At 40.5% G+C, this 12,899-nt stretch overlaps 1 protein-coding gene across 1 annotated transcript in view; it reads left to right on the top strand.

Annotated features, from left to right (window-relative positions):
• Window positions 1-12,899, top strand: part of MCC (MCC regulator of Wnt signaling pathway) — a 182,656-nt gene that overhangs the window by 10,222 nt on the left and 159,535 nt on the right. The window contains exon 2 of the mRNA XM_087715812.1: window positions 2,896-3,143. Within this exon, the coding sequence (XP_087571938.1) occupies window positions 2,896-3,143 (248 nt within the window). The remainder of the gene's footprint in view (window positions 1-2,895; window positions 3,144-12,899) is intronic.

Here is a 12,899-nt window from a genome sequence, read left to right as displayed (position 1 = left end):
GATTTAATATTACTTCATTTTATTATGCTAAATTATTAAAAAATAACAAACTAATACTTTTAAATCAAAATATAAATCTATATTAATTTTAAAAGTATTAATTGATGTAGTAGCTATATAGGATCAATACAATCTCAAGATTGATAGGCAGAGTAATAAAAAGAAAAGATAAATAGAGGGAAAAGCCTGAAAATTATTTTACAAACAGATAGTTACAAAGCTACAAACATATTACCTGAAAGTCTTCTTTGTTGGCCTATTGCTAAAAAAAAAAAGACCATTTCAAACTTTGCCAATACAACTATGCTACTTTATATATGGAATTATTTCTGTAAAGAACAATGTGTATTCAGTGCCTTCTTAAAAGTTTAAAACAAATACACACAGACAGACATAGAGATATACTGTACATTAAAATTATATACATTTTTAATATAAATAAATACAAAGAAAATATGAAAAAAGTTATGACTATTATTATTCTGTTGTTTTGTATGTACGCTGAAAATTTTTGCACTGGAGAAATTCCTCGTGCAAAATGGGACAGCATGGCACCGTGAGCTTGCTGCCGCCAAGTTGCCCAACTCACCGCTGCCAAGTCACAACAGGACAACTCCACACAGTCAACCTCTCACAAGGAAACTCTGCGGATGGCCCAGGGAGAGCCAGGCAGGCAAGCGAGCAGGTGGTCAGAGTGCAGAGTGGTGGCAGTAGCTAGAGGTTTACTATTTTCATACCCCAAGCTGCTGCCACCACATATGGACTGAAAAAGCTGGGGATAGTGGCAGTGGGTGGGGCGGAAGTAAGGTGGTGGCTGGGCACATCCCATTTTCATATATCCCGTTGCCACCACCATGGACTATATGTTGGTGGCAATGTTTGGGTAATGCAGTGCCAGCAGCAGTGGATGGTGGGGAAGCAGCAAAGCTGGGCACATCATTTTCAGACACACTGCCACTGCCGAATGGGTTGTGTGAAAATGGGATGTGATCAGCTGCCATTGCTTCTAACTACCAACCCGCTCACCACCACCACTGCCAAATGGCCTGAACTCTGAACTGCTTGGAGCTTGGCACAGCGGCGACAGCAGTGGCAGGTGGTGTGAAAATGGGAAGTCCCCAACTGCTGCCATCACTCTGCTCTGCATACCTGCTCGTTCACCCTCCCAGCTCTTTCTCCAGCCACCCCTAGTGAGTTATTCCCATGGCAAGTTGTCCATATGGAGTTGTCCTGCTGTAATATGGCGGTGGTGAGTTGGCACTGGCAAGCTGAGAGTAGTGAGCTGGTGTGCCAAATTGTCTTAGACCCATCTTGTGTGTCTAATCACACTTGGCCAAATAAAGTATTCAATTTATCAAATCCATAAATCATTATTTCCTTTTTTTCATTTTCATTATACATTTCCAATTTTATTGTACTTAAAGTACTAATTGTTTTGTCTCTGATCAAACAGGTCAGTTTTATCATTTCTGTCAATTCTAGCACCTTCACAATCCATTCTGCTATTGTGAAAGTTTCAGTTTTTCCATTTCTGCGTACATCTGTAATAATTATGTTGCAGTTTCCAGTCATCCAAATATATTTCTTGTTCTTCTGTCAAACATTAGGTTAAATTTTAATTACCTCCAACAAAAACAAACAAAAACAAACACTGGCGGTTTTAAAGAAGAGATTGGATAACCATTTGTCTGAAATGCTACAGGGTTTCCTGCCTAAGCAGGGGGTTGGACTAGAAGACCTCCAAGGTCCCTTCCAACTCTGTTATTCTATTTCTATATACTACAGAAAGGTAACAATAGTGTTATTGGCCTTCTGCTAATATGCATGCCAGAAGGTTGTCTGCAGCCTGATCCATTACCCTTGATAGTCTTTATCACTAGTGCTAATAGTTTACTTGCCCCAAGTGACCAGTGACAGAAGTGGGAAGAATTACAGCAGTCACCATTTTTCCCCAATCTTCTCCTTCTGTTCAGATTTGAATCTAAATGGCTAAAGCAGGCAGGCAGTGATAAGAAGAAAAACTTGGAGCAAACATTAGAAGTTAGAATATTAATTGCTTCATATAAATGTTTCAAAATATTACTAGTAGACAGCATTGCAGGGATTTATTTTAGCAATCATGAACAATTACCTATTTTTTCAATACAAAAGGCACTCAACAATATTATGCAAAATTTAAAAATTAAAAACTAGTTATAGTATAAGTTATATTAGTAGGCACAATTCTCACAAAAGTGTAGAACATGCACACTAAATAATAGAGAAAAATAGACTCTTAATGATTTCAGAGCGAAACGTTTGATGTTATACTTGAAATCTCTGTTTTTTAAAATATTCATAATTTTTTCATTTTGTTTGTGTCCTGTATATATTAAAAACATTTTTGTATGAGGATGCGTGAAATGTATTTCAAATACTTCACAGCCTACTTTAAGAGAAATAAAAATTCACATATACAGTACATATATCATACATAAATAATTGTGGTGTTATTTGCCAGTATCCTGATAGAGTATTTTCTTTTCCAGCTAATAAATTGGGATGAAGATGCGGGAGAAGTACATACATTTTGAATCCAGAAAATATTTTTCTTTTTTGTACCACCCTATTCTTCCCTCATATAAATTCAGAGATGGTATCATTTCTTCTTATTTGAAAAAGCATCAAATATTTTTAATAGACGGGCAGAATCTTGATTGTAGCAAAAATATTGGAGTATATAAATTTGCTTTTTTTAAATCAGACATCTTTGCTCTTGTTGAAATTGGTTATCTCTAAAATCTCTTACTGAGAAAAAAATATCATTCATTAACTATTATGTTTAAAATAACTGGACATCTTGGCATTTTTTAATTAAATTAAATTCATTTGGGGTTTTATTTTTTCTTTCTTTAGGAATGATTTGCTGATGGTGTGTCGCCAACTGAACATGGAAGAATCTGTGATTGAAATCATGCATCAGCTTGGTGCAGATGAACATGGAAAAATTTCCTTTCAAGATTTCACACGATGTCGTATGCAGCTTGTGCGAGAAATCAGAAAGGAAGAAGTGGAACTTTCTGTGAAAGTGGATGACCCATGTAAAAAGAAAACATTAAGGGATAGAATAGCTTCATGGCCAACCAGCAGCAATAACAGTTTAGGTCAGTGTGGTTTAATTATATCTATTACCTAAAAGTCCAACACAATTAGGAAGATTAACTGCAATATTTATATATTTAATTTATTTTAAAAGATTGATAAACCCATCAGAATATCAAATATTTTGAAATCTGGTTCAAAGTCCAATATGAAATAGCCACCACCATACTTATAATGTTATCTATATTGCAAATTATGCTGTTTGCCTTTAAATTATTCCTCATTCAAGCTAGCTCTGGGTTGTAAACCACAATAAATATATTTAAATCCTAAATTTATTAACTAAAACTCTGAAGAGAAAGCACAGCTTGGGGTCATTCCAGATGCTCTCGCCCACAGTTCGGCGGAGACTATTGCTGCGGCCTGGCACTCGGCGGCATCAGAGTCTCTGGACCGAATTGCGCCACTACGGCCCCTCCGGGTCAGCGGCTCGCGGAGACCCCCTTGGTTTACCGAGGAGCTCCGTGAGATAAAGCGCCGGAGGAGACGCCTAGAGCACCTGTGGAGGTCCGATAGGTCCGCATCGAACCGAGCACTGTTGACAGCTTGCACCAAGGAGTATATTTGGGCATTGAGAACCGCCAAAAGATCACATATTGCCTCCTTGGTAGCGTCCGCCGAGTCTCGCCCAGCCGCCCTGTTCAGGATAACCCGCTCCCTCCTAAATAGGAGGGAGACGGGGAACCCCCTGCAGGGTAAGGCTGAGGAATATAGTCAGTTCTTGGCGGACAAAATTGCTCGGTTTCGATCGGAACTGGACTCCACCCCCGCAGATCCAGCCGGGACACAGGGGAACAACTTGGTAGACCATCTCTGGGTTGAGTTTCAGGATGTTGCCTCTGGGGATGTGGACAAGGCTATGCGAGCTGTGAGTTCCTCCACCTGTATACTGGACCCGTGTCCCTCCTGGCTGACTGCCAACAGCAGAGAGGTGACACGAGGCTGGATCCAGGCGGTTGTCACCGCCTCTCTTCGGGAGGGACACCTCCCCACCGCGCTTAAGGCGGCGGTGGTGAGGCCCCTCCTGAAGAAACCGTCCTTGGATCCAGCAATTCTTAACAACTATCGTCCAGTCTCCAACCTCCCCTCTCTGGGGAAGGTTGTTGAGAAGGTGGTGGCCTTACAGCTTCAGCGTACCTTGGAGGAAGCTAACTATCTTGACCCCTTCCAGTCTGGCTTCAGGCCCGGTTACAGCACTGAAACCGCTTTGGTCGCATTGACCGATGATCTCTGGAGAGCCAGAGATGGAGGCTATGCGTCCATCCTGGTTCTCCTCGACCTCTCAGCGGCTTTCGATACCATCGACCATGGTATCCTTCTGCGACGACTGCGGGAGGTGGGGGTGGGCGGCACTGTTTTACAGTGGTTCTCCTCCTACCTCTCAGACAGGTCGCAGTCGGTGTTAGTGGGGAGGGAGAGATCGTCCCCGAGGCCCCTAACCTGTGGGGTGCCGCAGGGCTCGGTTCTGTCCCCCCTGCTATTTAACATATACATGAAACCGCTGGGCGAGATCATTCGGAGGCACGGGATTAAGTACCATCAATATGCGGACGATACGCAGTTGTATCTGTCCGCCCCGTGCCAACTCAATGAAGCGGTGGACGTGATGAACCGGGGCCTTGAGGCTGTTAAAGACTGGATGAGAGCTAACAAACTGGTACTCAACCCGGAAAAGACCGAGTGGCTGTTGTGTTTTCCTCCCAAAAATTTGGCTGACGTTCCATCGATCAGGCTGGGGGGGCAAAATCTGTTCCCCTCAGACAGGGTCCGCAACTTGGGAGTCCTCCTGGACCCACAGCTGAGTTTTGACCACCACTTGTCGGCTGTGACCAGGGGGGCATTTGCCCAGGTTCGCCTGGTGCGCCAGTTGCGGCCCTACCTGAATCGGGAGGCTCTCACAACAGTCACTCGAGCCCTTGTGATCTCTAGGCTGGAATACTGCAATGTGCTCTACATGGGGCTGCCCTTGAAGAGCATCCGGCGACTTCAGCTAGTCCAGAACGCGGCCGCGCGAGTGATTATGGGCGCACCACGGTTCGCCCATATTACACCAATCCTCCGTGAGCTGCGCTGGCTACCTGTGGATCGTCGGGTGCACTTCAAGGTCTTACTTACTACCTATAAAGCGCTCCATGGTAGTGGATCTGACTATTTGAGAGACCGCCTCCTGCCAATCACCTCCCTGCGTCCCATCAGATCGCACAGAGTAGGCCTCCTCCGAATCCCATCCGCCAGTCAGTGCCGACTGGCGACTACGCGGAAGAGAGCCTTCTCTGTTGCAGCTCCGACATTATGGAACAACCTCCCCGTGGAGATCCGTACCCTCACCACAGTCCAGGCCTTCCGCACAGCCCTCAAGATCTGGCTATCCCGTCAGGCCTGGGGATAGGATTATTTCTCACCCCGCCCGAATGTTGAGTGAATGTTGTATTTTTATGGTTTAATTTCTTTTAATCACGATTCTTTTTTTCAAGTCTTGTCTTGCACTCCCTTCCCTTCATTGTTGTAAGCCGCCCTGAGTCCCCTCAGGGAAAAGGGCGGCATATAAATCCTTAATAAAATACAAAATAAAAATACAAAATACACTATATTTTGTATGCTCCTACGAATCAGTCTGTTGCAGGCATACTATATTAGAAACCACTAGGCACATCTGGAGTTTTGAAAACATGTTATAAGCATCTTCAAGAAACTGCCTCGGTGGTCATTGCAGTCTTAAATCATTACTTGGCTAGAAGGTATATTGAAGTTCCACCCTACAACTATTTCTGGTCTTCCTCCTGTTCAAGGCAGCAGTTCTGTTCAAAAATGAAATCTTATGCAAGATTACACAAGCTTGCTTCTGTATTTAATGATGTTTGTTCACTTCTGTGTGCAATACTTTTGTAAACATGTTATTTAATATCATAACTATCAATTTGAAAATATTTAGCAAATATCGGAGTGATAGATGGGCTAAATACATTGCCAAAGGAGTGGTCTGCAATTTTCTAATTTTTAAAAAAGATTACCTCTGAAGCAGTGCCATGCAATCAGGGGAGGCAGGGCCTCACCACTGTCATCATGAAAAGGAAAAAAAATTAAAAGGAAAAAGGCTGAGGTAGTTGCTTCCAGAGTCACAGTGGATGACTCTGCTTAGTGCTTAACTGTTTAAAAAAGCCTCTTAAAAAAGTGCCCTCTACAGGAGGAGGTGGGAGAACCACGTGCCTCATTTAGTCTATCTTTATGATCACTCGAGCAGAGTTAAGCAAGGGTTAAAAGCCGAAAAATTCCTTATGTAGATGAGACACGTGGTTCTTTTGCCTCCTCCTGTAGAGGGTACTTTTTAGAGGCTTTTTTAAACAGTTAAGCAGAATCATCCATTGGAGACTCTGGCAGCAGCTAACCCAGCCTGACCTCAGCAGCTCTTACCTTTTTCCTTTTACATTTTTACATTTTCATCATGGCAGGCAAGAGCAGAGTTGAAATCCTCTGTGAAACAGCTGGAAAAGGTATGTGGGTCAGAGGGAGGGAGAGGAATTCAAAATTAATGTAATTTGTAAGTAATTGTATTATTGTAAGTAATTTGTGTGTGTATGTATGTTTTAACAGCCTCTGCTAGTGCGCGGGCTGGCACTTTTTTTTATGTCGGACACAGCGGCAGGGCTTTTGGGCTTTTTATGTTGGACATAGCCCTGGGGTGGCAGGGTGGCTTTTGCCTCTTGAAAGCATTCCCCCTCTATGGCGGACATAGTGCCGAGGCGGACATAGCGCCGGAGAGGCAGGGCGGCTTTTGCCTCTTGAAAGCGTCCTGCCTCTATGGCGGACATAGCACCGGGGCGGCTTCTGCCTCTTGAAAGCTATGCTGCGGGCGAAAGAAAGCGCTTTAATTAGTGCGGTGCCGGGAGAGAGGAGAGAATGCCTGAGCATTCTCTCCTCTCCCCCAGTATCCCCCGGTATCCCACTGACTAAAGCGCTTCCTTTCGGCTGCCTGAACTCTGCTGCGGGCGAAAGCAAGCACTTTAATCAGTGGGGTGCCGGGGAAGAGGACTGCCTCACCAGCCATAAACTTCACTGCACATCACTGCTCTGAATATAGGCATAGTCTAGAAGTGGCCTTGCAGATAGATGCTACACTTGAAGCATATCCTTTAGTTTTTAAGATGCTATCTTTTTATTTATATAATATGAGGATGTTCTTTTAGATACCCACCACCAGTAAGGATAGTATCTTTATCTTTCCTGTGTGGCTGCTATTACAAAAAAAGCTCTTATTTCTTCTCACTTAACATCTACCTTTAAACTTATAGTCTACACTATACAATTCCTATACTCATCACTATGACTGCTGTATCTGCATATCTAAGAATCCTAAGAATACTAAATCAGTTCTTTTTTGCTTGTTGTTGCAAAGTCTTTAGCCATTATTTAGCCAACTTCTTGCCAATTGCTGCCGAAGCACTGGCTTTGCAAAGTCTTTGGGGGAGGCAAAAAAAAGTACCTTCAACAACTACTGGCTGATGTAGACTAACCATCTGTGCTGGAACAGAGATACTGCCTGGCTCCCCTCTCTTTTTCAAGAATTCTGCTATTGGTTTGCTGGAATCTATCCCTGCTTCTCCTTCACAGGTGCCTACTATGCTAGACTTTATCCTGGCAACTGCTCCACATTTGTGCCTACAATTTCTCCTAATACTACTGGTCTTCTATACAATAAGAATCTCTTTCCAATGCATACCATAGTCCTGTGCTTTCCTTTGTGATGGAAGGTTGGGTGTGTATTAATGCTTTCCTAGTGAGGAAAGTTAACAAAGAAAAGGAAGGGGTTGAAATGACTGCTTCAAGAGTCTCCTTCCATAGTGTGGTTTCAAGAAATTTGTAGTAGAAGTATTAATTTTAAAAGATACGATGTTGGTGACCCTGAAACTGGATTTTCCCCCTAGTCTCTGTTATTTTCTGTTTGATAACTTGAGTCAATTTCATTTCCACTTTGTATGAAAATTATACCTTTTCCGTTCCTACATAGCCTGTATGTATTCTTTTATATAACATAGCCCTTTATGTTTCTTTAATCTGTTGATATAACTTGAAAACACTTTGCAACCTGCAGCTTTTTAATATGGGTATAAATAACATTGATTGCAAAAATTGTGCATTTGTAAAAAATGTGAAGTAGCTATCAGCATGGCAATTTTAGTGTATAATAATGTGCTGTGTTTACAATTCTGGCAAGTAGCAACATCACCAAAGATGAGAAATCTGTGAATTTTCAAAAGTTGCTCAAATAGAATTTCCAGACCTTGTAGCTAGCATAGTTAATATAAAAAATGCTGGGAGATTTGAACTGAAGAACATCTACAGAACTGCATGCTTCTTGCCTATGTTATATCTCAAAAGATTAGACCAGGAAGAAAAAAATATATTTGTTCCCTACATAATATCATGTAGTTCCATTTTCCTTAGTCCTACAGGTGAAACTCGAAAAATTAGAATATCATGCAAAAGTTTATTTATTTCAGTAATGCAACTTAAAAGGTGAAACTAATATGAGATAGACTCATTACATGCAAAGCAAGATAGTTCAAGCCGTGATTTGTCATAATTGTGATGATTATGGCTTACAGCTTATGAAAACCCCAAAGAAAACCATCATTGACACCCTCCATAAGGAGGGAAAGCCTCAAAAGGGAATTGCAAAAGAAGTTGGATGTTCCAAAAGTGCTGTATCAAAACACCTTAATAGAATGTGTGTTACATGGAAGGGAAAAGTGTGGAAGAAAATGGTGCACAAGCAGCAGTGATGACCGCAGCCTGGAGAGGATTGTCAGGAAAAGGCCATTCAAAAGTGTTGGGGACTTTCACAAGGAGTGGCCTGAGGGTGGAGTCAGTGCATCAAAAGCCACCACACACAGACAGATCCTGGACATGGGCTTCAAATGTCATATTCCTCTTGTCAAGCCGCTCCTGAACAACAAACAACGTCAGAAGCGTCTTACCTGGGCTAAAGAAAAACAGACCTGGTCTGTTGCTCAGTTGTCCAAAGTCCTCTTTTCCGATGAGAGCAAATTTTGCATCTCATTTGGAAACCAAGGACCCAGAGTAAGGAAGAAGAATGGAGAGGCACACACTGCAAGATGCTTGAAGTCTACTGTGAAGTTTCCATAGTCTGTGTTGATTTGGGGAGCCACGTCATCTGCTTGTGTTGGTCCACTGTGCTTCATTAAGTCCAGGGTCAACGCAGCCGTCTACCAGAAGATTTTGGAGCACTTCATGCTTCCTTTCGAAGTCAAGCTTTATGGGGATGCTGACTTCACTTTCCAGCAGGACTTGGCACCTGCCCACACTCCCAAAAGCACCAAAACCTGGTTCAATGACCATGGGATTACTGTGCTTGATTGGCCAGCAAACTCGCCTGACCTGAACCCCATAGAGAATCCCCATGAGACCGAACAATGCAGAAGAGCTGAAGGCTGCTATTGAAGCATCCTGGTCTTCCATAACACCTCAGCAGTGCCACAGGCTGATAGCTTCCATGCCATATTGAGGCAGTAATTGCTGCAAAAGGGGCCCAAACCAAGTACTGAGTACATATGCATGCTTATACTTTTCAGAGATCAGATATTGTTCTATGTACAATCCTTGTTTTATTTTAATTTTCTGAGATTGTGGATTTGGGGTTTTCATGAGCTGTAAGCCATAATTATCACAATTATGACAAATCATGATTTGAACTACCCTGCTTTGCATGTAATGAGTCTATCTCATATATTAGTTTCACCTTTTAAGTTGCATTACTGAAATAAATGAACTTTTGCACGATATTCTAATTTTTTGAGTTTCACCTGTATATATAAAATGTAAGCATCATGTTTTCTAATGAATTTCTTATTGAAAAAAATCACACAAAACATCTATTTAAGTCCTGTTAAAACATAGTTTTGACATTGTTCATTTAACATATAAAGAATTGAGCAATTTGTATTATTCATTGTGACAAATTAGTATTTTTTCATTTTATATCTATCTTTTTAAGATCAGTTAATAAAATAACCAGATTCTAAACCTACAGTATATGTATTATTTTCAATTGCTTTATAAAAGTAGCTGAATGCTTGAGACATTAAAATACACCTTGAAAATACACCAAGCATTTTTTGGCTAGTTTCTATTTTTATTAATGAGATTTCTATGCTGTCCCATTTCAGATTGATTGAGCAATGTACTGGGGGGGGGGGGGGGACATTACAAATGAAGAAAAGCAAAGCAAAAGCAAAGGAGAGATAACTTATGACAATAACATGTTTTGCATGTAAATGCAGCCATTGTTTGTATTATGCATTTGTTTTGTTCTGCTTCCAAAGCTTCTGTTGGGTGTCCTTCATGTTATCCTATGTGGCATACTGTTATCTATGGATGGGCAGATGGGTGTATAGAATATAAATAAAAGTGGAGGACTCCTGTATGCATCAAACCTTACTGGGAACATGTTCATATTTCATAAGTGATGTTAATATTTTCAGCTAGTTTTTCTTTGTTTCTTACTAAAAGAAGTCTTATCAAAGGCTGGCAAAAAGCTTGGAAGAGATTGGAGAAGTGGAGAAAACTGGGAATCCAAAGCTTTTTCATCCTTTTCTGCATAATCTGGCAGATAGGAGACAAATGATTGATTATTTACTTATATATTAGGTGCTTAGTTTGCCTTTATTACATTATAAGTAACTCAAGGAATCAAACATAGCTAATACTCCTTACTCCTATTTTTTCCATTAGAACAATCCTGTGAAATAGGTTGGGCTGAGAGAAGGACTGGCACAAGTTCACCCAGCTAGCTTTTCCAGGCGGGACTGGAACTCACAGTTTCTCGTTTCTAGCCTGGTACCTTAACCACTAGACCAACTAGACCCAAATGATTGATATAATACTAATCTAATACTCCTGGAGGGGAGGGGAAAGGAAAGGACAGGACAGGAAAGACTCACTTTCCCCTTTCTAACATTTTTCAGAAAAGATCCCAAAACATTTTGGTTTTGTAGGTGTATTGGGGATGTATTTCAGAACAGCTGCAAGGTGATGCCTAACCATTCATATAATGGCTACAATGGCAAAATGACTAATAAATAAAAATAATTTTATTGGAAGCCGTCCTGATATTTCCTAATGCTACCAACTTCCAACTTACTCTAGGCTTTTTTTCCAGGATAATGGACATACTTTCTACCTTTCTGGAAAGTACTGAACTATAGGTAACCACCACTTTGATTTAAGGTAAATACCTATGCTTCTGTCCATAATGAGAACTGACACAATAATTAATAAATTGTTTGTGAATAAGTAACAATCTATCTCATCCTTTATCTTTATGTAATCTATTTGTTCCAAATAATTTACTTTTGCAATATTTTTACAACAGATGAAAGAGTTGCACAGTTTACTGGTAAAATATTTTTTTTATTTTGCTTCACATCATACTTATGAAAATATTTTTTATAACTTGAAGATAATTTTCTTATCCAACATGACAGAAATCATATTTATCCAAAAATAAAGTAAATTCAAGATGATACTGCTCCAAGAAAAGAAGACTCGCATACCTCCATTACCATATTCTGAATGAATCTGAGACAATTTTCCTATTTCATGCAGTAAAGTTATTAGGAAAGCCTACATTTCATTTCTTTCAACAATTGCACAGTTAAATGTTCAGTGAAACAATGTGGGTTCAATTAAACTACAAAGCCAGCATTTCTAATATTTTTTGTACAGTCCTTGTAGAATCTAGGACAATTGTAATTTTACTTTTCTATTGGTTTCTTTTTCAGCAGTTAGGTACTTTTCAATGAATGCACGTTGAGTAAATTGTATTTTATTGAGGCATCAGTGCAGCTGCATTTGAAAGTAATTAACATGTGAAGCAAAATAACCATTATGCATAGAATTCAATAAAGATTTTGGCCTTTAACTCCCTCAGCTCAATGTGCTGCAGCTATTCTTCAATTGTTCAGATGCCGATGTAATTAAATGGGTATTGTAGTTATGAGTAGAAAAGATGCAGCATGAACTTTTCCAACAAGGCTATACATGCTTGTCTTCCATATATGTTGTATTAAAAAATCCAATAATTTGGATATTTGGATCCTATATCCTAGTTTCGAGTAATGAGCTTTTAGCAGTATACTGTATATACTATAAATGCTTGTTAACTGAGAGTTGCTTGAAAATTAAAATAGCATAATAAAGCAAATCATAGCTAAGCATTGTAAAAGAATAGCTGCTTGAAATATGATTTACTCTGACATAACTGAAAGGGTTGGATGAATAAAAATATGATCCACCTGGCATAAGGAAAATGTAAAGGTTACCCTCGCACATATATGGTAGTTGTTCCCAACTGTAGGGGGCAGTACACATCTCAGTTTCAAAGCTGAAGAGCCAGCGCTTTCCGAAGGTGTATCCGTGGTCATGTGGCCAGCATGACTAAATACCGAAGGCACATGGAATGCTGTTACCTTCCCACCCAAAGGTGGTTCCTATTTTTCTACTTGCATTTTTACATGCTTTCAATCTGCTAGGTTGACAGAAGCTGGGACAAGTAACGGGAGCTCATCTGTTATGAGATTCAAACTGCCGAAATGTCGACCTTTCTGATCGATAAGCTCAGCATCTTGGCCACTGAGCCACGATGTCACCTGGCATAAACAACAACAAAAAGAACCAAAGTGAATATCACTTAGAAACCTGAGAAAATGAAGAGTATCTGTGGGTCTAATTACAATTTAATC

The sequence above is a fragment of the Thamnophis sirtalis genome, unplaced genomic scaffold (assembly GCF_051295495.1).
Source record: "Thamnophis sirtalis isolate CommonGarterSnake01/CBP01778 unplaced genomic scaffold, rThaSir2_p1.2 scaffold_5, whole genome shotgun sequence".
Taxonomy (NCBI): Eukaryota; Metazoa; Chordata; class Lepidosauria; order Squamata; family Natricidae; genus Thamnophis; species Thamnophis sirtalis.
The sequence above is the reverse complement of the archived record's forward strand: the minus strand, read 5'-3'. Positions and strand labels throughout refer to the sequence as shown.